Here is a 27,931-nt window from a genome sequence, read left to right on the forward strand (position 1 = left end):
ATTCCTGGGGGCGGGAAGAGGCGGGCGAACGAGGCAGAGCTAGCAAATACTGTAGACGACTAAGTCTGCCCCCCGTTCTGTGGAATCAGTGGGAGCCCTCGCAGATTTTGATTCCCCACTCTAGAACAGGGTAAGTGATTGTGAAACAGCCCCCCTACCTATTCAAGGCGTGCATTTCCACGGCGCTCGTCCACACTGAAACGAACTTGATTTTGGCGGCGCGGCTGGTTACGCGCTGTACCAGCAAATAAGGAGCTGCTGGCCACCGCCTTTCCCCTCTAGGGGCCGCAAACTCCTCCTCCGCAAATCACCTGGGGAGTTTTACCTGCCTAGCCTGAGTTCCCAGCCTTGGTTTCTAGTAGGAAGTGCGTTTCTGCTCCACACCGCGGGGCGCCCGTTGGCACTGCCCCTGCACCGTTTTGCTCACCATCCACGAGATTTGGGGGACGGCCGGCCGAGGCTTGGGGGTTTCCTGCGGCTGCGCGTGCGTTTGCTGCGTCCCCCTGCCCACCACCCATCTGTGGGAGTTGGTTTGTCTTCGGTTCCTGCATCAGCAGGCGTCCCGGCGCTCTTTCTGGCTGGCCTTCCTTTGCTTTGACCATCAGATTTGCCATCTTACTTTTGAAGAGAAATGTGTAGGGTGGGTTTTTTTGGTTTTTGTTTTTTACCTTTTCCCTCTTATCGCCCTCACCTAGAATAATCTTCAAATAAAAAAATACAAAAATTACCCAGTTAACACATCGTTGGATGTTTACACAGTTCCTCCAGGATACTTATCTCAGTGACCACGGAATGTGTGTTAATGATTGAATCATTTAAAGGCTAAAGTTCAGGCTGTTTGTGGGCAGCTAGTGGACATGGCTGTGTAAATGCCTGGGAGCAGCAGCAAATCCCACCGAGCTCTGCTCCCCAACAATGGAGAGCAGATTGCCCAGTTCTATCCAATCTGCATCAGAGAACCTGGAGAGGGTTAGAATTATCTAGTCAGTAACTCGTCCACCCTCTCTTATCAAAAGCGTGCCCTGAGGTCCAGAACAGCAAGCATCCTGACGAGGTCACAAGCCAGGAAGAGACTTACCCTTGGCCACTTTTCATTTTTTAAATTTCTTCTGCGTTAGGAGTAATAAATAGATAATATGATTACACTGTTGCGGAAAATCACTCACTCGCGGAGAGATGACGAAGCACAAACTTTTATTACCTGGGGAGCTCAGAGGGGAATCCCAAATTTTGAGCCCAAAAAGGCTGGACTCGGTCTTCTTTATATGCTGGTTACACCGGCAGAAAGGGGGTGGGGGAGTCATCTGCAGAAGCAGGCACACAGAAGCAGAAGCCAAGGTCAGTATTTTGGCCTTGAGATAACTGTTACTTTGGTGACGGCTCCTAGTCAGTTCCCAGTCATATAAAAACAAAGGCACTGTGACATTTGCAAGTGATACAGAGAGTAAACTTTTTCTTGGGTTTTCTTTTCCTGCCACAACACGAGTCCTTGATCAACAGCAGCACATTATATAACGAGTGAGTCTCTTTCCAAGTTTTTATTTTTTTATTTCTTGCCTAAAGTTTTTATTTAATTTTACTTCTGCTTTTCTCTCCAAATGTGACTTTGCTCTGACTTTATAAATTGATCTATGCATTGCATGTTAAAATAAATTTCTAATATTTTCTCTATTCCTTTAATTTTTAGAAAATAAACTTCTAAGTTTTTTTTTATAAATAACCTTCCTTTTTCTTTAGAAAAATTTATTTATTTATTTTTAGAGGGAGGAGCAGGGAGAGAGAAAGAGAAGAAGAGAAACATCAATGGGTGGTTGCTTCTCATGCACCCCCATTGGGGGCCTGGCCTGCATCCCAGGCATGTGCCTTGACTGGGGATTGAACCAGCAACCCTTTGGTTCACAGGCCAGGTGGGTACTCAGCCACTGAGCCTAACCAGTCAGGGCTATTCCTTTAATTTTCATTTAAACCTAAAGGATTCAAGTGTAGCATGGAAAAAAGTCACTATTTAAGGAAGAATTTTAAATTCTGAATTTCTTAGATTTGCAAAGTTTGGCTGGCAATGTTTCATAGATTTACAAATAAAATAAAAATGAAAACCAAGTTACTCTTGGTGAAAAATTTTAAAAGTTTATATTTGAGAAATGGAAAAACCTATTTGAAGTACAGTTTAATTTAGAAAAACACAAGCAATGTGGCAGGACTGCTGACTGCACATGATTTACTCAAAATAATCGAGCTCACTACATGCTAGGGGTACTGTGATCCACTACTCACCATGTGCTGCTGCTGCTAATCTTCACAAGGATCCTATGCTAGGGAGTATTGGGCCCATTTTACAGATAAGAAAATTATTAGTTTCCCTAATAGAATAATGCCATGTATATGTCTATTGGGTCCTCTAACTTAAGGGCATTTGACATATTTCAAGTTGTAAGCAGATACCTTGATCATAAAATACATAATCCTACCTGAAGGTTAATTGAATTTCATATTTCTAACTCAATCTTTCTCACTATCAGCATAATAAAGTACATTCCTAAGAAATTAGGGCTCTTTTCTGCGAACATTGCAAAGGGTGAGGTGAAAAGGATTGTATAGGAAGGAAGTGAAATCTCGAAACAACATCTAGGGTGTAGCACTTGGGTTCTAGCTTTGCTTTTGTGTGACCTTGACAATTCACTTAACCTCTTAGAATGTTTTCCCATCCATAAAATGGATGGTGATTTTATTTCTGCATACAGTGTTAATAACTGTTGCTTTTCTACCCATTGTGAAAATAACTATCACTGGATGTGAAAGATGTGCTTTTTAGAAGAAATCCGGTATTGCAAGGTCTTAAGAATTAATCATAGTAGCAGTTTGTGTGTTATTTCATTCTTTTTATTATACCTTCTGACATAGCACCTATATTATGAAGCAGATCAGGACCCTGTGTGTAGCTGAGGGGGTTCAAACACCAGGAGTATAGATTGGATCCTGATCAGTGACAACGGCTAAAGCTCAGTGGGAAATAAGATCGCCAGAAACAAAGTAGAAGACAGAGGTCATGGCTGTCTCCTTACAGCACCAAAGGATAATGTGATAGGTTGGGTCCAGGCAGGGTACCTTCTAAATCCAGTATTAAGCATGAGTCTCCTCCTTGCTTTATTCTTTTTTCCCAATTTAGCAAATGTCAAAATGTAAGGGGAAAATATATGTGCTAGATATTTTTTGACAGATTCTATTTCAGGGCAATTTTGCTTTTATTATTGCCACAGTTTTTGAGGATAGTAATGTCTGTTGGTGAGCAGACAGGTGTGAGGGCTTGAAATAAATGAATAGGTAGGAAATGGGTAGATACTGAATGTGGAAAAAGAGCTCCGAATCCTACACGGTGTGTGTGGGCGTGTGTGAGAGAGTGGGGTGTGTACAGGAGCTGGGTGGGTGGGGGTGGGGGCTGAGGCGTTTTCTCTCCACCCTTTGTGTTCTCTGAGGTTGGTGCAGTGCCTCCCTTACAGTTAATGTTCAAAAACTACATGTTGAATGAATGACAACCAATATTTGGTATTAGTGTTTTCTTTAAATCATTCTCTAGACTGAACTCTTTGGGCTAAGTATTTGTTTTTACAACCAGAGTCCTGTAAATATTGTTTTGATAACTCAAAGATGATTGTAGAACTTTAGAATCAAGAATATGTTAATGAAAAAGAAATTAGAAAGGAAAAATAGATGGGGAAGGAATAATGGTGTCAGCTGTACACGGGAGTGAGCATTGTCCAGGTTCTGTAGTTGATGCTTGCTGTGTCTCTACCCCTAGCCCGGAGTGGGAGCCCTGATTTTAGATGAAGAGGCTCGAAGATGTCAACTGCCTTGCCCAAGGCCACGTAGCCAGTAAATGACAGAGCTGCCATTCATACTGAGAGCTGTCAGATTTCAAAGCCCACACTTTTCTTAACATGCTGAAGACAGAAAGAAAAAAAAGTTGTTCTTCCAGAATGGAAAACCTGGATCTAGACAACTTTTTTCCTGTTTTATTTTCTTTATATTTTCAGTTTCTTGTCTAAGAAGTGCCCAGCCTGACTGAAGATAGTGGTGCAGCAGTGAGACCTCGGAGTGGTCTCTGTACAGGCCTTCTCACCCTCAGGGACTGCGGAGCTGCCCCACGGCGCTGCTCTTAGGTTTAGGCCTTGTGCCTGCTTCTGCCCCTTTTTACTAGAGGGCTGCCCTTCAGGATTATGTCATTGCTGAACAGCCTTTCAGCAGTGGAAACTTTTTTTGCTTTCTCCACTGTGCTAGGTACTATATTAAATCATTTGAAATAAAGGTTTTTAAAATGACACAACTTTTGACTAATTACATTAAGAACTTTCCATTAATAACACCATCAACATGCTTATGATCCTCCTCCCCCATATATGGAAAGACATCTTATTATTAGCATGGACTCTGTTCTGAATAGCCTTGTGCTGAGTTTCAATACAGTAAAAGTCTGAATTCTTTCATCTCCAGTCCTAGTTTTGGCAACACTTTTTGGCAAAAGACTCTGAGTTTTCATTTTAACGTTAACAGTGGTAGAACAGAAAGGTAGGACAGTAACTGGAAATTACCCTTGTAATTTATAAAAGAAGGTTTGCAAAGCAGTGTTTTAGTTTTCAGTGTTTTTCCTCCTTTTTAAAGTGAAAGAACTTCATAAAGCCAAGTGTTTTGGATCGATAAATCTCAAAAACTTAATGCTAAGAGGAAAAAGCAAGCTGCAGAATCAAGTACAGTATGATCCAGTCTAAGTAAAGCTTGAGCCCTGGCGGTGTGGCTCAGTGGGTTGGGCATCGTCCCACAAACCTAAAGGTTGCTGGTTTGATTCTTGGTCGTGGCACAGGCCTGGGTTATGGGCTGGGTCCTTGGTTGGGGGTGTGCGAGAGGCTACTGTAGATATTTCTCTAACGCATCAATGTTTCTCTCCGTCTCTTTCTCCCTTCCTTCCCCTCTCTCTAAAAATAAATAAATAAAGATCTTTAAAAAAATAAAGTTTGAAAACATGCAAAAAACATAGCATATATTGTTCGGTAATATATTCACATGTGGTAGTGGATAGCATCGTGCCTGGGAGTGAGGAGCACCGAGTTTATGGTAAGTTACCTCGTGGAAGGGTGGGGCAGAGATGGGTTTGGGGATGGGTACCAGAGGCTTATAATATCTGTAATGTTTTAGGTTTTTAAAATGTTAAGACTTGCTAAAGGTGGGTGGGAGACGGATGTGTTTATTGTAATCTTTGTAATTCTTTATGCATTTGCAATAATTAGTAATCTAACAAAAGATCTATTTATTTAATGTTGATAAAACTTACATTAGTTCCTAAAGTTTCCAAGATGATGCAGCCCAGGCTTATCCAAAAGGACACCTACAATTCTCATTATATTATACCTATCCGGATGTTTTTGTTTGCATGTTTGATTCCCTGTTGAAGGCATTGAATCACTACAGGAAGCAATATGAAGTATTTTGCTTTGTAGCTTGAAGGATTTGTAAGATAAAAGGTTTTTAAACATGAAATGAGATCAGTGGTAAGCTTGTGATTTAAATTGTCATTTGAAAAATTGTTTGATCTGACCCTCCAGGGGAAAGAAAAACACAGTGATAGGCTAGATACAATAGGACAATACATTAATTTTTTTTCTTAGTCTCTAGATCGCCATGGCGACTGGACAGAAGTTGATGAGAGCTGTTAGAGTTTTTGAATTTGGTGGACCAGAAGTGCTGAAACTCCAGTCGGATGTTGCAGTACCAATCCCAAAAGACCATCAGGTGGAAATAGTTACTTAAAAATAGACAATAATTACAGAGCACGAGGTTCTAGCACATCAAATTAACATTCAAAAGAAGCAGATTCACAGTGATTATACAGACATTGAATTAGGACAAAGTTTACGCTGTTTATATATATGAGCTCTGACAGATAACGTAATTCTAATAGTGGAGTAGATCTAAGAAAAGAAATAATGTCTTGTTTTAAGGATTTTTTGAAGTTGAGAATCATCTGTGCAGTGCAATAGTTGGCTTTTTCTGAATGGAGTCACAGGTAGTTGTGAATAGTGACTCTATTACAGATTTTCCAGATTTTTATTTTTTGTACATTAGGAAAACAATTTTCTTCTCTATGCCTGTTTTCCACATACGATGTAAGAGACTTTAAATGTACAGCCTAATCATTTCCACTAACTTTAACAATACACTTTTTCTTTTTTCTTTTTTTTTTAAGATTTTATTTATTTATTTTAGAGAGGGGAAGGGAGGGAGAAAGAGAGAGTAACATCAATGTGTGGTTGCTTCTCATGTGGCCCCCACTGGGGACCTGGCCTACAACCCAGGCATGTGCCCTGAGTGGGAATCGAACCTGCGATACTTTGGTTCGCAGCCCACACTCAATCCACTGAGCTATGCCAGCCAGGGCAACAATACACTTTTTCAATAAAAATTGCGTATTTTTATTACTGCACCTTCCATGGGTCCTGAGTCTAATTTCCTTAGCAAGCCTTATGAGAGTTTTCACAATCTGGCCATAACCTGTCTTTATAGATTTACTTCTTATCACTCCTTCTCAATAGATTGCACTGTAATAACATCAAGCCTTATCCACTTTCTCCATGAGGCCCTTTTTTTCTTCTGTCTTTGCATAAAATAGTCCTTTAACTTGAAATACAAGTTTTCACCAATTCCCAGAGAACTTCTGCTCATCCTTTGAGGCCTGGTGCAAATACACTTTCTGTGAAATGCCTTTCCTTACTCTTACAGCAGAAGTAATTCTGTGTTCATCAAGGTAAAATTAGCTTCTGTAGTAGATGTAACCTCAAAATCTCAATAAATCAACAATAGAAAATTATTTCTTATTCACTAAATTCCAAAATTCTGAAATGTTGGTTGGTAGCTCTCCTCCAACAGTGGTTTAGGGACCCAGGCTTCCTCTGTCATGTGGCTCTGCCATTGTCAGCACTTGTCCTCTGAGGTCACATCCAAGGGCAGGAGCAGTGTGGATTGCTGAGGAAGGTCTTCATGGGTCAGGCCTGGAAACGGCTGTCATCACTTTTGTCCACATTCCCTTAGCTGAAACTTGCTCATTTGGCTACTCATAATTGTAAAGGAGCCAGGAAACAATAGTTTTCCTCTGTACCCAGGAGGAGGAAATAGATTTGATGAGCTCATAGAGGTCTCTGCCACACATCTGAAATATTCCCATCACTGTTTTCTCAAAATGTTTTTCATATTGCATATAAGCCATTCTGTCTTATATTTTTATTTATATGTGGGTTTGCAAAACTGGAATGCGAGCTCATGGAAGGCAAGGTCGTCCCCTCCATTTTTATAGCTCCCATCACTGTTACCATCCTAACACAATGCCTGAATGCTCTGTGTAAACGACTGCGCTGTCATTGCAGGTTCTAATCAAAGTCCATGCGTGCGGCGTGAACCCAGTGGACACATACATTCGCTCTGGTACTTACAGTAGGAAACCACTCTTACCCTACACTCCTGGATTGGATGTGTCCGGGGTAATAGCAGCTGTTGGAGATAATGTTTCTGCTTTCAAGGTATTACATTTTTAAATTATTTCTATTTTAGCTTCATATTTTTTCTTAAAATATTTTAACAGTTTTAAAATGTGTCACTGTTAAGTATTACACAAGTTCTGCCACTTGGGGGACTCCTGTAATAACAAAGAAGTTACCTTTTAGCCAGAGGCCTTACTTATTTGCTTTGTTGAGAATAAGTGCAGGGTCATTTCTGTATCTCCACATGCCCACAGAATGACATGGTGAACCTTTTAACAGAAATATGTAAGGGAAGAAAACAAGAAAATCATAGTTTTCTAACTCTTGACTGATAAGAACAGATACTACACTTGAGTTTAGCCAAAAGGCCAAGAAGCGATTGTTTTCTAACTCTTGATAATACACAAACCAACATAATTTTTTTATCCTCATCTGAGGACATGATTATTGATGTTAGAGAGAGGGGAAGGGAGGGAGAGAGAAGGAGAGAAACATTAATGTGAGAGAGAAACATCGATTGGCTACCTCTTGCACATGCCCCAACTGGGGACGGACCCACAACCCAGGCATGTGCCCTGACCAGGAATCAAACCCAGGACCCTTCTGTTTATGGGATGACACTCCAACCAACTGAGCCACACTGCTGAGGGCACAAACCCACATAAGTTTTAGTATTTTTTATCAATTTAGCTTCACAAAGTAAAGGGAATGTAATTTTTTTTGGAATAATAAGTAAAAATGAAAAAATGCAAGGTCACTATAGATTTTCTGAGTTCTGACTCAGACAGAACAAGGTGATGCAGGCGGTGAAAGTGTTATGATCAGGGCTTTTGTTATTTATATGCCAAAAGACTTTTAAAACAGAGAGAGTATATTTATGTTGTAGCATCTTTCCTCATAATTCCTTGACCCACTCAACTTTGTCCCCTCATTTAGCCACAATTGGACTGAGACACAGATGATTAACATGGCCCCTGAACAGGAAGGCAGGCGGATTCCTACAGCTTTCCCCTCCTCAGCCCCTGGCAGCCTGGCTTCTGCCCCCACGCTCCACTGAAGTGATTCTTGCTAATGTCACTAATGGCATCTATATTGCTGGAGTTAATGGGCCCTTTTATGTCATTATCTCTCTTGACTTCTCTGTGACATTTGACACTCTCAATCACTTACTTTTTCTTAAAAAAAACTTTCTGCAGCTTCTGTGACATGTTCTCCTGTTCTCCCCCCCGCCCCTTTCTGAGAATTCTTTTTCAAGGCTCTTTTCTGTGGATGCTCCTCAAATCTCAGCATTGCCCAGCTCACCCAGTCCCTACTTAGACCTCTGCGTTCTGTATTGTGTACCGTCTTCATGATGATCTCATGTATACCCATATTTCCCATTGTTACATGGATAGCTTTTGCTTAGAACTTTTTTAAATAAAAATGTCTAAATATTTTATTGAGGCAGCATATTAAGCCTAACCAAATATTAATCACATAGAACAACTATTTCCTATTCTTATATAAGGGACATATTGAGTCTCTTAGGTAGTGAATATTTTCCTAATATTTAGGCTGTTTTTCTTTTAAAAAATTTTTATTATTTTATTATTTTTTGTATTGAATAAACACTTTAAAAAATTTTAAATTACATTTTAATAAATTTTTAGTAAATTTTTAAATTAATTTTTAATTTTTAGTTGACATTCAATATTTTATATTAGTTTCAGCAATATAGCATAGTGGTTAGAAATTTCTGTAATTTACAAAATGATCCCCTAGGTAAGTCTAGCTACTAAGCTTGGTAGCCACATTTAAATGGTAGTGGCTCTTTAAAATTCAATATTAACTTAAAAAAGAAGCAGTTCCTTAGTCACATTGGCAACATTGCCACTGCTCACTAGCCCCATGAGTCCCGTGGTTACGCTGTTGGACGGTGCAGAGGCAGAACATTTCTGTCCTCACAGAGTGTAGTGCGGGAGAGCACGGGACCCACATGGTCAGTCTCCAAAACTTCTTACTCAGCGTGTCTATCCCTGAGCTTGTCTTGCTTCATCTCTGCTCCTCTCTTGTGTGACTGTTGGTGACTTCTGGGGTTTGAGGCTTATCTCTTTGTTCCCCCTCACTCAGTTCTCCCTTATTAGAACTGTTTTCCCTCTCTTTCCACTTCTACTCTCTGTAGTTTAGGTTCTTTTCTAGGCCCTTACCTGGACTTCTATAATAGACCCTTAGCTTACTACCCTCTGTCCTTCCTCTTTGAATCTATCCTTGCTCTGTAAGGGTATTTTCTAAAATGTAATTCTGATTGTTTTATAATTAATTCTTGCATTCATTTTGTATAGATTTCAGGATATTGTTGAAATTGCTTATATTACATAAAAAGACTATTTTGTGCTCTCTCTCACCTATCTTTCCATTCATATCTCCTATTCCTTCTCTCCCTGAAGTTTAGTAATAACTTTTTGTTCTCCCCTGCATAGCCCATGCTCTTTAGTCTCTGTTTCTTTGTTCATATTGATTCTTCTGCTTGGCAGAATTAAACTGAAACTTATCAACACGGTTCAAGGGATTTTATGCTCCAGCTTTCATTTCTTTTCTTTTTATATCTCCGAACAATTACAGTCTATACATTAGACTACTTATTTTTTGCTAATGAATACTGGCTTCCTTTTTCCTGCCACTATTCCTTTACTTACTTAGTTTTCTTCACCCACAGCAACTCTTCTCAATTCTGGTTTTTAAATCTTCTGCCCTTCAACACCTACCTCAAATATTAACTTCTCAATGAGGGTGTTCTTGATTCTCTTAGCTTAGAAGTAATTCCTTTATTTTCCTTGTATCTATTTTTAATGGCTCATCACATTTACCTTGCTTTGTAATTATTTCTATGTTACTTCTCTTTTCTTCGAGTTCAGGATGCTTGATATTAAAGAGAGTTTCTTGCTACTAATATCTTTCACAGAGCTCAAAGTAATACTTTCTGAATAGTGGATTCTTGGTAAATGTTTGAATCATACTAAAATTAATGCAGCTTGTTTTTAAGTTGTAAAAGCAGGCTTAATCTTAACACAGTCACACCTGACCATTTACAGGTGATACTATTGAGCAGCGGTGCTTGTCTTTGACTCCCAGACGCCTTGTGAATCTTGTTTGCCTGTGCCCCACTGCAGACTGCTGCTGCTTTTTCAGATCTCTTAATTATAGGACACATTTAAGTATGCTGAGCATTATTGTCTTAATGTTTTGCTTATTTCAAGGAATATTTTTTTTTAAGGAAGAGAAGTTAGGGCAGGTGTGTGTAGTGGGCAGTGTCACTTCCCTCGTGTGCAGGTCATGTTGGGCAGTCCTATGATGCTTATGCAGGGCCTTGTCTCACCCTCATTCACTCATCTGCTCTTCAGTAGTGAGGGCCACATGGACATTTACTGAGAGTTTGCTGTTTCTGGTGCTGGGACAAGTGAAGACACCAGTCCTGGCTCATCCTGCTGTCAGGACCAGGAATGCTGTTCTGCTTTTGGTATAAACATGACAAATGAAGGAAATGTAGAGGTGAAGAAATCTATGGAAAGGATTTAGAACAGGTAATTCCTGTGTGAAAGAAATGTTACCTTTTTTTTGAATCCTCTCCTGAGGTATGTTTTTTGATTTTTTAGAGAGAGGCAGGGTTAGCAGGAGGTGGGGGAGGGAAGGGAGAAAGTAAGAGTGTATATCAGTGTAAGAGAGGAACGTCAATTGGTTGCTTCCTAAATGTGCCCCAACTGGGGATCAAACCTGTAACCTTTTGGTGTACCAAATGATGCTCCAACCAATTGAACCATCTGGCTAGGGTGAAACCTTACATTTTGTTTTTTTCTCCCTAGTATTTTGAGTAAAAATGGTTTTACTAAATGCCATTTACCAACTGCTTGATATGAGCAAATTACAGAATTTCTTTTTGCCTCAGTTTTCTTATTTGTAGAGTGGGATTAATTCTAAAGTAGAGAAAATAAAAGTACTTACCTCTTATGCTGTCATGAATATCAAATTATATAATATTCCTGAGACACTTAACACAGTGCCTAGCACAGTACACTCTCAATAAAGGTTCATTATCATTATCATCATTATACCATTCTGGAGGCTTGCTTTCCTTTTACTTTGTCTGTTTCTCATAATTTTTCTTCTCACTGGTTCCCTTTAATAAAATACTTAAAAATATTCAGTAGTTTAAAGTTATTTTTGTGAGATCCTAAGATGTAGAAAACCATGTAAATACTTATTTCTCATAATAAAGGTCACATTAAAAAGGTCCCCTTCCTTCTCCAACAGCCTCCACCCTCTTCTCTTCACAAGCACTCTCCATGCTTCCCCTTTCTCAGAATAAACTGTGAAGTCCCCTCCTGAACTAGAAAGTACCTCCTCCCCTCAGCCTGCCATCTCCTCAAATGGACCTTCCCCAAACAATCTATCTAGATTTGTCCTGCCAGAACCTCCTCCCTGGGCACTGTTTAGCTCAAGTCCCTCTTAATTCCCTCATTGCACTGACCACAATTGGTAATTATTTTACAGATTTATTTAGTGGTTAAGAGTGGTCTCTCCCACTAGGCTGTAAACACCATGGGGGAGCCTCTGTCATCTCTTGGGAAATGTAGAAGCTAAAGAACTTAGGACACATGGACATGAACTAGAGGGGGGGGATGTGGGTGGGGAAGGGTGTGCAGGGTGGAGGGGGATGGAGAGGATAATGGGACAACTGTAATAGCATAATCAATAAAACATTAAAAAAAAAAAGGATTGCCACCCAGAGTGATCACTTCATAAGTTATATAAATGTCTAAGCACTGTGTTGTACACCTGCAACTAATGTGACATTGTATTTTATTATATTGTATTTGAGGAAAAAAGTTCAGAAGGATCATAAAAAAAGATTGTACCCATTTTGATGTCATTTTTAATCCCTGACACACACATAAATTTACTGCTTCCCCCAGAAAGGTGACAGAGTTTTCACTACCAGCACGATCTCTGGGGGCTACGCAGAGTTTGCTGTCGCAGCTGATGACACTGTTTACTCACTGCCAGAAAAACTGGACCTTAAGCAAGGAGCTGCCATTGGTATCCCATATTTTACTGCTTATCGAGCTCTGCTCCACAGGTAATAACGCTCTGTCGACTAAAGAGCCAACAACAGAGGGCAGTGTTAATTGCTTTTCTTCCTACCATCTGTCTATCATTTTGGGGTACTGTGTAGTTAGCATTAAGCTTTTATGAAGTGGAAACTGCTAATATGAGAGATTTTTCTAATCACTATGCATACAAAAAAGAGCAAAACATTGTGTTCAAGATGCTCACAGTCTAGTAGGGGAGGGGGGCATAGGAGTGATAGCAGTTGTACACAGTATGGAAAGTACAGTGATGGAGATGTGCATAGAGGTTTATGGGATCATGAGGGATGTGCCTGTGGTGGTGAGATAGGTCTTCCTGGCAAGGTGTAAGGCTTGGGTTATTTTAAATCTGTATTTGAAAATTATCAGAGAGAATTAACCTGGGCAAGCAGCTGGGAGGGAAGAGGGCATTCTGGACAATGGGAATAGCTGGTTTGTGGAGGGGAAATCATGGTATCTGGGAGAGCTGTAGAAATTTCATTTTGTTGGATAGAAGATTCTAAGACAGAGTGACAAAGAATAAGTAATCTCAGTGAATAATAGCTGGCATCACTACATGTGTAGGTTTTAGATTCTGAAAGCCTGATGGTAGAGCTCGACCATTGTTCTGTAAGGGATCTGGGGTCATGAAATGTTTCATTCAGGACAGGGAACATGTTTGTGTTGTATTGATATCATTCAGCAGCTGTGTGAAGGATGGACTTGACCACAGCAAAGGAGGGGATGGGAGAGTCTTATAGGAGTATCATGGGGGCAAAATATTTCTGGGCCAGATCAAGGATCATGAGAGAAGAGGTGGAGAGGAAAGGACAACTATGTAGGGTGTAAAATCAGGAATATTTGGTGACTGCATGTGGAGAATTAGGTAAAGGAAGAACTTAAGAATACTTATACCTTTGTAGCTTGGGTTATGTTTAACTGTGACAAAGAAAAGGAGGGAAATGTTTCAAAGGGAAGCTGAGTTCAGTTTTGAACTTGAAATTAAGACAGACATCCTAATTGAGAAGTCCAGCAGACTGTTGGATAAAAGGGTCATGAGCTTGAAGGCTGGAGGTACACATTTGGGGATATCAGCATGTGGGGGAGAGTTGGCGAGATGAAAATGATTAAAACCCCTCAGGGAGTAAGAAGAACAGTAGAATGAAAATAGAACCTTAGTGAACATCAACATGTATTCGTGTGGTCAGAGGTAGTAGACAGAGTCCCAAGAAAACCAAAGAGAGTGTATTCCAAGACCAAGAGAATGTGGAAGTCATGGCGTTCTTTAAACACCTGTTTACCTCATGGGCTTTGAAGACAGAAAGACCTGTCTTCACCTACTACTAGCTGTATTATCTGGGTCAAGTTACTTCTCTGTCTCAGCTTTAGTTTACTTATTTGAAAAACTAGCAGCCCCTACCTCATAGGGGTGTGGCAAGAATTAAATGAGGTAGTGCATACCTCTTAGTATGGAGCCTGGCAAAGAGTAAGTACTCATTCAGTGTGGACAGTATTAGAGGTAGTAGTTGATTTTGCTACTAAGGAGGGAGACTAGCTGTCAAATGCAGCAGTGAGGTGTTTTTGGAAAATAAAACAAACAGTTGGGCCTAGCAATTAGGAGATCATCGGTGACTTCAGTCAGATTATTTTGATTATTTTCAGGGGAGCGGTGGGACAGGTGCTGATCCAGTGGGTTGAGGAAGGAAGAGTATATTGACTTTTTGCATGGAGACTACTCATAAAAAGTGGGGGAGACAGGAGGGAGTAGAAGAGTACTTAAGGAGAGTATGGGAACAAAAGGGTTTTTGTAAGGATGGACAAGACTTGAACTTGTTTAGTGTTGACAAAGGGTCTAGTAGAGGGGGAGAGATGAAAGGTTTGGAAAAGTGGGGGAGGGTGGCGTATGGAACAAGATCCTGCATAAGGCAAGATGGAAAGGACTTAGGATATATGTACAGAGATTGGCTTCAAATATTGAAGGACAACTTAGCCATCAAACCTAGAAGATACAAAGATGGTATAATTATGGGAAGCATGTGGGTAGGGAGGTGCAGTGTTGAAAGAACTTATATGTTGTTGTCTCACTTCTCATGACTAAGAAGGAGGCAAAGTGGTACCAAAATGCACATTGTCAAGTGATTTTTTTTTCTAGTCTTAGCCATGTTATTAAGGAAGTTAGGTTTTAATATTAACTCAGGGCTGTAATATTGGTGGCAAAATAGAATAGTGCAAAGGAAAGGAAAACACTGGAGAGAGAGAGAAGTTGGGGTAACCCGCCACGGGGTCCAGGCTGACGAGGGGAGAGAGTGAGGCCAACAGCTGCAAGTGGGCAGAAAACGATCCATTGAGAGACAGCAATCGCTGTGGAGTTGATGGAAAGGTTTGGATAAAATATGGGTTTACAGAGTTAGGACTGGAGATGGTTGTCATAATAGTGGTTACTATTGCCTGATATTTTTCAGGTAGAATGGTTGGAGGTGGTTACTAGGTTTAGCCCTGGGAGAGAGTAGCTCATGTGGAGGAGAATTCCACATGAAATTCAGGAATTGTGATGTAAGGTTTTCTGCCTGGATAATGTTGAAATCTCCTAGTTGGGGCTGGCTTTGGGGTGGAAGGAAAAGCATATGTGCAAGGTACTAGTTTTCACTGACTAGGAGGGAGCAGGGGACAAGAGCTGGGGAGTCCAGGCCAAGGGCTCAGGTCCCTACTGTGAGCCCCAAGGAGCTAAAAATGAAAAATCTGATAGGGTCCAGGAAACTCAGGGAAGAGTTTCAGTTAAGTCCAAAGGCACTCTGCTGACAGAATTCCTTTTTGCTGTGGGAGAAGTCAGTTTTTTGTTCTTAAGGCCTTCAACTAACTACATGAGGCCCATCCATATTATGGAAGACAATATGATTTACTCAGTCAGAGTCTACCAATTTAAATGTTACTCTTATCCAAGAAACACCTTCACAGAAACTTGCAGATCAGAATAATGTTTGACCAAAATGTGGCACTCTGGGCCAGCCAAGCTGACACATAAAATGAACCATCACAGCACCTCCACACAAGGATAGAAGGGTCATAGTGGTGGGAATCCAGGAGAGGATCCCCCCAGAGGATTCTCCACCCACTGCAGGCCCAGGGATTCAGGAGAAGGTGCTTACAGTGTTTGAGGGGTTGTGTATAAGATTTTTTAAACATTCGTTGGGAAGTATTTCATATTCTACAGTATAACATTAGTGATCCTGTTCCCTTACATTTGTTTTTTACCTTTTAAAGGTAAAAGTGTTTTAGTAATAGTTATACACAGTTTATCATTAGAAACACTTTAATTCACTCCCTTCAATCCACTTATCCCAAGCAAGAGGGTTGGAGAAAGCTTCATTTCCTGCCCATAGTTGCCATTTGCCTCACAGCTGCTGGCACGCAGCCTTGAGCTGAGTCCAGATTACTGTGTTCTCACCCCCAGACTGAACATCATGTCTGTGTGGCCACCCTATTGTTCTAGAAAGAAGGAGGTCCTCTCTGGGAGTCAGATCTGGGTCACACAACAGCTGCTGGCTTGTGATGCTAGTACCTGTCCATCTGGAGTAAGAAAGGGTCCCCTGTCTGTCTTCTGCGCGTTTCTTGTTTACAGTACAGTAGACAAGTGGTAGTGTGAACCAGAGGTAACACACGTGTGTCACCTCACCGGAAAATCTAGACATTTTAGGGCTGACACGGGAACCTTTGTGACAGGATTTATTATATTTCTTACAAGCTATCATTGCTGACTAAGCATTGCTTTCTGAAATGAGAGCTTAAAGCCTGGTGCAGCCTGATGTTTGAAGGCATGGAAAAGTAAAAATGTTTTCTTTAATAGTCTACCTGCCGTGTTTACTTGGGCAGTGCTCTATGCCACAGAATCAAGACTGGCTAGAATGAACCTGTTTTGAGATGCTTTCTGTGGGAATCAATGAGGGACTCCAGTCCCTCTGGCTTCAGCAGCCCCTCCTAACCTGCGTGCAAGGACTGCAGCCTGTCGGAGGGAGCACCGTGACGTGACCCCGCATCCAGCACAGTGCCTGGCACAGAACAGACTCCAAAAAACACTTGTTGAATGAATGAAGAAATGAATTAGTTAAGGTTTTCTTTTATTTGTAGCTCTGGAGAATCATTGTTTGATCTTCTGGAGCCTGAAGACCATCTCACCATGAATTTCCTCTTTGGGCAAGTGTTAGCTGGACTGAGGGTAGAATTTCCTTGAGAATAATTAAAAATGTGTGAGCTTAATTAGCTTTACAGTGAGATGATGAACCTATGCCTTCTTTTGCAGTGCCCGTGTGAAAGCTGGAGAAAGTGTTCTGGTTCATGGGGCTAGTGGAGGAGTAAGTATTTTTTTAAGTGTATTTTTAAATGAGCATTTATTTGTGGGTTTCACATTTAAGTCAGTTTTAAAAGCCAAATTTATAAATATAGTCAGGGGTGCATTTTTCCTTTATGTAATAAAGCTTTTTTAAGTTCTGTCTTCTGAAGGTGATTCTTTGTCATTAGTTTAGCATTTCTTTATTAATAAATTCAACAGAGTACTCCACTGAAATGTATATATATTAGGTTTTTCACCTGTGTTGAGTGTGGACCAAGATAAACTGGCTTTGTTTTTGCCTTCAAGTGGCATATGTTATAAGACTATTCATTTAGAATTTTAAACAGTTCTTTAAGGTGAATGTTAATTCCGTACTTTTCTACATAAAGAACTAAGGTTCATTAAAGAGTTACACGTGTCGCCCCAGACGGCACAGCAAAGCCACACTGAGTTCTTTGTCCTTTTTAGCTCCCCTCCGCTGCCTGCCTGCTGTGCTTTGATGACATTCATGGAGTGCAGAATATATGGCTCTTCTCTTAACACCACAGCTTATGCCTTAAAATGCTAATAGGAAGGTGGGGGGGGGGGTAGTGGGTACCCAGAACTTATAAAATAAGTCCTTTAGTGAAGTCACCCAATACAGAGCTGTTAGAAACTTCTTCAAGAAGCTGGCTGTGAACCTGCCTTCGAGGAGCTTAGAGGAAAAGTTAGAGCTCTGAGGGCAGAATTTAGCAAAAAGTCCATATGACCTCTGTCCTGCAAGTAGAGGGTTTAGAAATTTTGGAGACACTAGGGCCAGGTGGCTCACCTTGAGGAAGGTGGTTAACCCTTTCAGATCACTGTGTATTCTGGACAGTAGATTGTCTCCGGAATAATAAGTGGCATTCTGAATATGTGAATTTACCTTTAAAGGTGACCAGGTACTACAGAGAATTCAGTCTATTGTTCGGTGCCTTGGATAGATCATCACAAGGTTTCACACCCAGCTTCCTGTGGACCTCAAATAGATCAGTTCTGAAAGATTTCACAGATCAGACTCTTTCCTGTAAAATGCCAAGATTGTCCTTACGGAGCCTGAGAAAATATGGCAAAAATACCTTGTCAAGAATTCCCATTGTTTATTTCACCAAAGAGGCTATTTTGCGGTTGAATTTAACCCTGAATAACTAAAGGCTCTGTTAAACATACATTTATTTAAATTGCTTTGTCTTTTAGAGAGCTAACCTTGTACTTTGAAATTTCAGTAGGAAGGGGAGAGAAAATCCCTTCATTCCCCTTTACCCTCTTGTGAAAAGCCCAGTCACCTCACCATGACTTTTTTTTAAAGGCAAAATCCACACTGTTCTCCGAGCTGGCTGAGTCTGTTAAATCCTTGGCTGTCAGGGATAGACTGGCAACCTGGTGTGTGAAGCGCTTCTGATCCTCCCTGCCTAGTTGGAGGGAATCAGTGCAAGGTTTTTCTTGCTTCTGTTTGTATGTTCTCTTCTCATTTAATTCAAATTTCTTTGGGATTATGTTGCATATTTAAACTGATGTGCAATTTACGAACACAGCTATTCTCCAGATCTGTTCCTGGGGAGTACCCTGTTATAGTGTCAGCAAAATAAATACAAGAAAAGTGGTACATATCTATTGAGGGAGTGTGGTGAGTATAATTGTTGATGAGAATAGAATAAACAGGGCCTTTAAAATACTGAGTAAATGTCCCTTTAAAGTAGTTAGAGCATAAGGAGATAAATTTACATTAGGTTTTAGGTTAAATGTGGTTTTATTAAAAAGTTGTTTTTTTTAACTGAAATTTCTAATTGCAAGTTAAGTAGTAAAAATTGACTTTGCTAACCTCATAGTGTCTGGTATTCTCACTCATCATACAGTGAGTTCCATGTTGTTTCGCTTAAGTCAAATTCCTTTCATAACCCAATTGAGTTCAGGCTTATCATGCCCACATGCCATATAATCTTTAAGGTCTGTCTCAGGCCTGGGAGTTTGTGATACTGTTACAAGTTTTATTAGGTTCTATCATCATTTTTCATTTTACTTCTTTTCTGTCATGCCCAGTCCATGGTGATTTTTGCCTTCCTCTACATCAGTGGTTATCAACAAGGGGTGAAGTTCCAGCATCCCTTGTCCACGTCCAGGGACAGTGGGCAGTGTCTAGGGACAGCTTCGCTTACTGCATCTGGGCAGAGGGTTCTGCCCTCTCGTGGGTAGCAGTGACATATTCTGCTGAATATCCCCCAGTGCACAGGGTAGCCCCATAGCAAAGGCTTATCCAGCCCAAAATGTCAGTAGTGCCAGGTTGGAGAAATGCTGCTCTAACCGTGTGTGCCATTTATCGGTACCATTCACTTAGCATGTAATCAAACATGTATGGCCTACTATTGTATTTTAAATAGTTGCTTATTTCTGTATTTCTAAAGTGTTTTTATTTCTTCTTTATATTAAGCACATTTTTTTCTGGCAACCCAATAGCCTGGTTTATTTTAATTTTTGTCATCTACTCCCATGGCCACACCATCTGTAAACTAACTAGCCTCAGATTTATTATTGCCAGCGCTAAACTCTTTTGAGCCCATACCCATATTGAGCTGATTACCGAGTATCACTATTTTGGTGAGTCATAAACAACTCAGCATGTTCAGAGCGAATTCTTGATGCTTTCACAAGCTTGATCCTCTCTACTCTTCCTCATCCCAGTAATCTACCTTGTTAATATGGCCAAAGACCTAGGAGACATCCTTGATTTTTCTCTTCTTCACGTCCCACAATCTGTGAGGAAAACCCTTCCGTTTACCTATAAACTGTATCTGAATTGTTGTTGTTATTTCTTGTGTGGACACATCAGTCCAAACCAGTGTCACCTCTTATCTGGAAGGTTACATCAGTTGCTAACTGGTCTTCCTACCCTTATTGCCCTGCAACCCTCTTTTCTGCCTCTCAAATAATTCGAGTGTTCTTTTTAAAGACTAAATCGGATCATATCTGACTTGAGCTCTCTGGTAGTTCTGCGTGGCCCTTTAATATAATCCAAACCTTTACCCCCAAGGCTGTGAGTGTCTTGGCCTCTCTGTGTCCCTCTGGCCTCTTCTTCTACTTTGTCCCATGTGCCCCTCAGGCCACACTGTCCCTCTTTCTTTTGAACACCCCAAGTTCGTTCCCACTTCACAGGTTAGCCATGACCATGCTGCCGGCAGAATCCTCCCAGCGGCTTTCCAGATCTTCACTCGGCTTGTCCCTGATTTCATTCGAGTCTCATCTCTTCAGAGCAGCTTTTCTTGATGACCTAACTCACCCCTCTCCCGGTCTCTTTCTAACCCAATAGGCTGTTTTGTTTTTTTTCATACTTTTAATTTTCTGAATGTACTTTGTTCAGGCATTTGTTTATCATCTTCCCCCATCTTCAGAATGTAAGTTTCTTGCATGAAGTACCATGTCTAGCACATAGTAAACACTCAATGAATGTCACACAGATGAATAAATTACCATGTACCTGTCTCTTTCACTTAAATGATAGAGGCCTCACATCTATTATATAGTATTTTTATATGTAAAAATATGAAGTCAGTGAACATATTTTGATAATTTTTAAACTTTCTACCTTTGTACAAAACATATGCTAAGTAAATATGTCATTGCAGTGGTTAAAAAGCTCTGCGGTATGCTTTGGTCCAGTCTGTTTCCATCTCTGTGACCTGGGCAAGTTAGTTAAATTTTTTTGACTGTCCTAAATTGTTTATTAGGTAAGAATTTTACAAACATGACACATATTAGCAGTGACGGTGGAGCTGGAGAGTATTGCGCCTTCTCCAAGCTGCAGGGTGAGAACCACCAATTGCATGGTGGAACTTGTGGCCCTTTCCAAGGCCTTGGCTCTTGTGGCCAGCAGGTGTCAGCCCTAGCATTTCCCTGTGCTTGTGCACCAGTTTGGTGATCCACTAGGTGTCAGGATTACTTCTAATAGTCTATGCAGTGGATCAATGAGGATAACTTCAAAGAATTTATATGTGGAATCGTCACCAACCCAGTAAGAATTCAGGATTCTCAGAGCCCCATGGTGGCGTCCAGCTCACTACTCAGCAATAGGCTAAAGGCTTTGGGCAACCTTTAGCTGGTTAACATCATGATGGACAGGCTTGCCATAGGTTGCATCGTTAGGAACAGGGTGTTTGTGGCCACCAAGGCACACACAAATCCAATATATGAAATAACCTTACTTGGCCTTGTATCCCAGCCTGGGTGCGTTATTGGGCCTGGTGGGGTGGGGGTCCATGTGGAGCGCAGAGCTGGCGGTACTTCCAGCAGTGCACCCTGAGGAGAAAGTGCATCACATAGGACTGCTACTTCCTCCATCCTCCTGGATATACTTGTAAGCACCCATCTTGGCTGACCTGATGGCTGTGCCCAGATGGAAAGGAAGTGCCTTTCTCCCCAAGTTACTTACATCTTATGGGTTTTACTTACTATAGAATAGTGGGTTAGGGTTAGGGTTAGGGTTAGGGTTAGGGTCATAGAATCATAGCTGCTTCATAGGCTTCTTGTGAGGATGAAGTAAACAGATGCATAGAAATTATTTAGTGTGGAACCTGGTATAATATAAATGCTCAATAAAAGTTAGCTGTTATTCTTATTTCTTCATTTAAACTTGAAGTTCCTTAACAGTAGGGTATGAGTTAGAAGAACCTTAAGTTCTTTATATATATTTGATAAATGTTTGCAAGGATACTGCAATCTAAAATTACTGGGTTAAGAGAACAAACTAACAGTGGCCAGATGGGAGGGGGATTGTGGAGCTGGGTGCAAAAGGTGAAGGGATTAAAAAGTACAAATTGGCAGTTAAAGAACAGTCACCGGGATGTAAAGTACAGCATAGGGAATACGAGGTCTCTGGAAAAAGCCCAGCCACTGTTAACAAGAACAGTTTGTGTGACATTGGTGTAACCCGGCAGCCAAGGTCAGTGACTGGAATGCACATGTGTGAACAGTGATGACTTCACTGTACTAGTCAATGGGGGTGGTAGACGCCATTGAGGAAACGTGTACTGTGTGGCTGTCACATTCCAAATGACTGAGTGAGTAGAGCAAGGAATCTGCATCAGAATTTGCTTAAGTTTGAACATTCCTCCATGGAACCTATTTGGATGATTCAGAAGGCTGCAGCTGTGGGCAGTGGTGGTTGGAAGCTTTATCATGACAACATGCCCGTTCATATCTCCTGCAGGGTTTTTTGGTGAAATATCATATCACCCAGGTTAACCAGTTTCCCTACAGCCCAGGTTTGGCACCTTGTGACTTCTGGCTTTTCCCAAAACTAAAATCACCTTTGAAAAGGAAGAGATTTTAGACCATCGATGATATTCAGGAAAATACAACAGGACAGCTGATGGTGATTGGGAAAACTGTGTGAGGTCCCAAAGTGCTTGCTTTGAAGGGGACTGAAGTGTCATTTTCCTATGTATAATGTCTCTTGTACCGTCTTCAGTAAATGTCTCTATTTTTCTTATTACATTGCTGGGTATTTTCTGGATGGACCTCGTATAGTCAGTAATATTGTAATAACGATGTATGGTGCCAGGTGGGTACTAGACTTATTGGGGGGATCACTTTTAAATTATTTTACATGTCTCACCACTGTGCCATATGCCTGAAACTAATATGAAAGATTGGGTTGGCCATGAAGTTTGTTTTTTTTTTTCCATAAGATGGCTCTAGTAGCACTTTGCTGTGTTTAACTTCATTCAAAACAGTTTTGTTGCATTGTATTGTGACAGCTGTCATATCAGTGTGCATTTAAAAAAACTTAATCAAAATTGGTGAATTTTTGCGTAGCCATTTTAATATTGAAGATGAAAAAATAAGCAATATTTTGGCATATTGTGCTTTATTATTTCAAGAAAGGTAAAAATGCAACAAACACAAGAAAAGATTTATGCAATGTGTGGAGAAGGTGCTGTGACTGATCAAATGTGTCAAAAGTGGTTTGTGAAGTTTTGTGCTGGAGATTTCTTACGGGAAGGTTGATGCTCTGCTGTCAGGTAGAGAGCAGTTGAAGTTGGTAGCATTCAGACTGAGACATTAAATTAATTGAGAATGATCAATATTATACCATGCTGGAGATAGGTGACATACTGAAAATATCCAAATCAATAAAGTTATTGTTGAAGATGAAAAATATGTCTTATTTTATGGAGAAAACTAAATGAACTTTTTGCCAACCCAGTAATACTGAGCGTTAACTATAATTGACAACAAAGAAATGTGGACCACCCCCCAAACCAAATAAAACTATGGGGTTACATTTCTTTTTCAGGTAGGACTAGCAGCATGCCAGATCGCTAGAGCTTATGGCCTAAGGGTTTTGGGCACAGCTGGGACAGAGGAAGGACAGAACACCGTCTTGCAAAATGGAGCCCACGAAGTGTTTAATCACAGAGAAGTTAATTATATTGATAAAATTAAGGTAAAAATTTTCTCTACTTTTATAAAAGTAAAATTTTGTTCCTTAGGGAACTTACTTTTTTTGTAAGTTCTTTTTATGAATCACTCTCAAAGTTGTTTTTTTTTTAATGCTTATGTTTTTTATGCCTATGTGTTTTAATGTTTTAATTTAAAAATTGGAGTTGTCTAATTTTAAACCTTCACTCTCATTTCTGTCCTGTTTATGTTTACCAAATAAAATTTAGCCTCTCAAGTCTTATAGCTGTAAAAATTTACTTTTTAATGCAAATCACAGTTTAAGTAAATCTGTAGCTTTGTATTAGAACCTGTGAGGTATTCTTAATATTTCTTTGGTATAATTTTTCCATGGAAGGTGAGGTCTCCTCAGATTACAAACTGGATCTGTCTAGCCTAGGGAATCACTTTTATTTGTTAACTGGATGCTCTGGAGGAATAATCACTACTTCATCCAAAGTAGTAAGATAGCATTTAATTAGTTGTTGCATATATCCCATTGCTACAATAGAATTGAAGCAGATTCTAAAGTTCTCCATTTATGCTCTAGTGGCAATGTACTAAACTCTGATTACTTTGCTAATTCTCAAACTACTTGCTAATGCTGAGAAAGAATTACAGTTTTCCAGGTACTGATTACTATGTAAACTAGGTCTTTACAGATTGAGGAAAAGATGAGTGAGAGTTTGTTACCACCGAGTCACCTTGCCAAAAAACTGAGTCAAGGCACGCCCTTGTTATATGTGTAGGAAACCTAAAATGAATGGAGTATTCACTCCTGCTACCAGTTTGCAAGAATATTTACAAAAATGGAAAATGGTTAGCTATTTTAAGAATATATTTTTGTTTCACCGTAATCTGATTGTGAGACTAAGAGGCCTCGTAGCGTCTATCTCTTCTACTGCTTGCTTTCTTCCACTTAGTCTCATTCTCGAAAAACATTCTCTTAACCTTTTAATGCCCCGCCCCCACCTTCTTTACCACCAAACTTCTTGGAAAAGTAGTACTTACTGTTTTTAATTCCTTGCCTCTCATCACCTCCCATTGCAGTTTTGTCTCCACCCCAGCTTCTTACACTACTCATCATAAGTCACTGATGAGCTCCTCATTAGCAGTCTGCTGCTCTCGTCTCTGTCCTCATCCCATTTGATTTTCAGCAGCAGTTGACCTGCCCACACCTCCCACAAACTGGTTCTCTGATCGTTTCCCTAACTGCATTTTCAGTCTCCCTCCTCTTCATATTACTCAAATGTTGGTGTTCCTCAGGCTTTTCCCTTGGTCTCTCATCGTCTCTGCTGCCAGACCTCCAACTTGATCAATCTCTCATAACACCCATGGCTTCAGCAAGTACCCATGTCATGTGGGATGTGGGTTTCCAGCACTGTCTCAGGCCTGATCTACCGGCCGGACATTGCCATTCATCTGGTCATCCAGGACAAAACCCACATTTCATTTTTATTCCTATCTTTTAATCACTGTTCTCCCTGCAGCCAACCCATCAGGTTGATCACTTCCTTATATCAGTTTCATCTCTGATGAGCCTTTCAGATGCATCACTTTTTCTCTGTTCCCTTCATCACTGTGACTTAGTTTCGACTTCATCTTCTCCAGCCTTCACTATCATTCAAAGCTGAGCTAATATAGCCTTTTATCTTCTCCACTATTTCTAGAGTCATTTGGTTCTCCTTAAAAAAGAAAAAAAGGAAAAACCCTGCAAAGGTCTATAGAAATAACTAGAATGGGAGCTCCACTAGGATAGGAATGTTTGTCTCTCGTTTCCTGTGGGACTTCCAGCTTAAACAGTGCCTGGCACAAGAATTAATGAACCCTCGCCCCTAAAATCCAAACCCTCTGACACAGCATTCAGTGTACTTTCACAGTCTGTGCCAAATTACGATCTCCTCTCTGCTACCTCTTTCTCTCTCCTGACCCCACCTGCCCAGATACATACTCCAGGCCCGCTGGGCTGCTTTCCGGTCCTGACTCAGTCCCTACATCGTCACTTTTCTTTCTTCTGTCTAGACTGCCTCTGCCTCATGTGTAGCTTCCTCATGTTCTTCTTTCTTCCTTTTTGCTCAAGAACCTCCTATTCATCTGTGGGACTTTCTATGAGCATTGCAGCTGATCAGAGTTGTAATTTTTTCTTTCATTATAACCTGCAGTCTATTTCTGCTAATGTAGTACTGAGCCACTACCTTGCAGCTATGACTGTGTATTTCCCATCTTTCTCCCTAGCTTTGTTCTGAGCTCCCTGTTTCCGTCTTTGAACTCCCAGTATGTAGCACAGCTCCTGACACAGGTGTTTAGTTTTTGTTAAAATAAAATGAATATAAGGTAGATACGTATAGCTTATTTGAGAGCTGCTTTGGGGTGTTGGGAACTAACATCTGAGAGCCCAAATAAAAGAAGTTGGTGTGCCGAGCTGATTGTAAACCACTTAGAATGAAACTGAATGTGCACACGGAACAGTCCCCCAACACTGAACAGCCAGTGCTTGCTTTTGCTTTTTAATAAAAATGGGAGCCCTACAGGGGGTTGTTTTTATTTATGTTTCTCTATGAAAATACATTTTAAAGATAGAACATTTTCAACTAAGAAAAAAGTATTTTGTAGTCAAGTTTGAGTCTAAGCACCTAAAAATTCTAAACAAATTTTATTTTGTTATAGCAATTTATTTTGTATAAATCTTTATCATCTTCGATATTGTGGCTTGTACCTTAGAATTACATCATCACTATATAATTAGATAATTTTAAAACTTGCATTATTAGTCTTAAAAATGTGCATTTTATATCATTCAAAACTCATTTCTGTAATATATGGGACAATGATAACTATTTTATAGTCTTTTTACTTGTTTTCTTAACTTACTCTGCATTCTTTTATGTTATATAGAAATCTGTTGGTGAAAAAGGAATTGATGTTATTATTGAAATGTTAGCTAATGTAAATCTTAGTAATGATTTGAATCTTCTGTCATCTGGAGGACGGGTAATAGTAAGTATCCTTTTTTTACCACTTTGAAGATTTATCATTATATAACACCATTCTGTAGGAATTGTTAGCTGTGTATGTGTTGTTCCTCATACTAGGTTGTTGGCAGCAGAGGCCCTATTGAAATAAACCCACGGGACACCATGGCAAAGGAATCTAGTATAATTGGACTTGCTCTGTATTCATCAACCAAGGTAAGAAAAGAGGTAATTCTGATTGGGGTAACTTGCCTAGTCAGGCAGACTGAAGGTTTAAGTAAATGCTAGACTTAGTCATCTGACTAGATGTGTGCGCTAAAGATTAGTCTCTTAGGAGATAACTAGGACAGCAGTATCATTTATTTTCCATGTCAGGACACTTTTGAGAGAAAGGAGGTAGTATTAGTAATTACTTCAGGACAGTATGGGTTTTGTAAACTAATGCTGTCTCAAACAAGTTGGACTTAGGGTTACAATATTGAGAGCTACTTTTTCTATTGTTCTGGACAAGTTGACAAAAGCCACACTTTTGTGAGAAATTCTTTGTGCTTTCTTAGATTCCGAAAATATTTAATGCTTCTGAAAATCAGCTCATGTTTCTCTACAGAAACCCCCTCCCTCACATTTTTTTTTTTTTTTAAACACAGGAGGAATTTCAGCAATTTGCAGCAGCCCTTCAAGCTGGGATGGAAGTTGGTTGGTTGAGACCGGTCATAGGTTCTCAGTATCCTTTGGAGAAAGTGGTCCAGGCTCATGAAAATATCATTCATAGCAGCGGGGCCACTGGAAAAATGATTCTTCTCATATCATGATTAATTCTTTCATGCATTTCTCGTGTAATTAGAGGTTTCTTACTCCAGTTTTACTTACAGAATCTTTCTTTAATTGCCATCCATTTGACTCAGTGAGTTTCTTATACTAAAAAACAAGATTTGTCTTTAAAGATCCTGGGTGTGGGGCGCACAATTTGTGTTATAGCTGGCAATGTTCTCCATGCCTTTCACCTGTGATCAAGCAGCCGTAGCAGAAAGCAGAGTGTTGTGGTCATGGGCATTGAGGCGCACTCCCGAAGTTCCTGACGCTTGATCATTGATTTCATACCTTTGACTAAACATTCTAATGAAAAATAAGAGTTTGATTTCCAAGCCTACTTCTCCTTATAAAGTTTCTTTCCTTCCTGATGTGCCCAGAATTATATTAGACTTTGAAGATTTTCTGGTTTAAACAAGATCCTTTGTCCAAATAAATCTTCTCTGGATCAACAAGTTTCTTGGACGGGCATGATAAACAATGTCCAGACACATTTGTTAGTTTTCCAATATTTACCAAAGTGTTAGAACATTTTGTTAAATAAGCATTAATGGTGAATTACCACTGCTCCACATCCTGTGAGGACAGCGGCCTTTTCTGGGTGTAATGTGACACGAGCTGCGTGGCCTCCAGATACCCCTGGACTGGTTTGATTGCAAATTAGATTCAGAATTATCTGTTTGTGCAATAGGGACGTGTGTTATATTTTTAAATATTGCCAAATAAACAAATTTGACACATTAAGAA

The 27,931-nt window shown here is 40.1% G+C and overlaps 1 protein-coding gene and 1 pseudogene across 6 annotated transcripts; one reads left to right on the forward strand and one right to left on the reverse strand.

Annotated features, from left to right (window-relative positions):
* CRYZ (crystallin zeta) lies at nt 1–27,928 on the forward strand. Of its 6 annotated transcripts, none has more exons than XM_045835398.1 (10): nt 12–130; nt 5,658–5,781; nt 7,410–7,562; nt 12,473–12,636; nt 16,923–16,974; nt 23,260–23,409; nt 26,298–26,399; nt 26,495–26,590; nt 27,022–27,098; nt 27,706–27,928. In XM_045835398.1, the coding sequence occupies exons 2-10, from the start codon at nt 5,671–5,673 to the stop codon at nt 27,722–27,724; spliced, it is 924 nt and encodes a 307-aa protein (XP_045691354.1). In that variant the 5' UTR covers nt 12–130; nt 5,658–5,670; the 3' UTR covers nt 27,725–27,928. The 6 variants fall into 6 exon arrangements, with proteins under 6 accessions (XP_045691356.1, XP_045691354.1, XP_045691355.1 ...); XM_045835399.1 differs by having other exon boundaries at nt 27,712–27,928; XM_045835396.1 differs by adding an exon at nt 4,988–5,106 and having other exon boundaries at nt 20–130; nt 27,022–27,928.
* LOC123816588 lies at nt 7,742–7,903 on the reverse strand (annotated as a pseudogene).
* Nucleotides 27,929–27,931: the final 3 nt, after the last annotated feature.

This window comes from Phyllostomus hastatus, unplaced genomic scaffold (genome assembly GCF_019186645.2).
Source record: "Phyllostomus hastatus isolate PE091 unplaced genomic scaffold, TTU_PhHast_1.1 phas_contig_209, whole genome shotgun sequence".
Taxonomy (NCBI): Eukaryota; Metazoa; Chordata; class Mammalia; order Chiroptera; family Phyllostomidae; genus Phyllostomus; species Phyllostomus hastatus.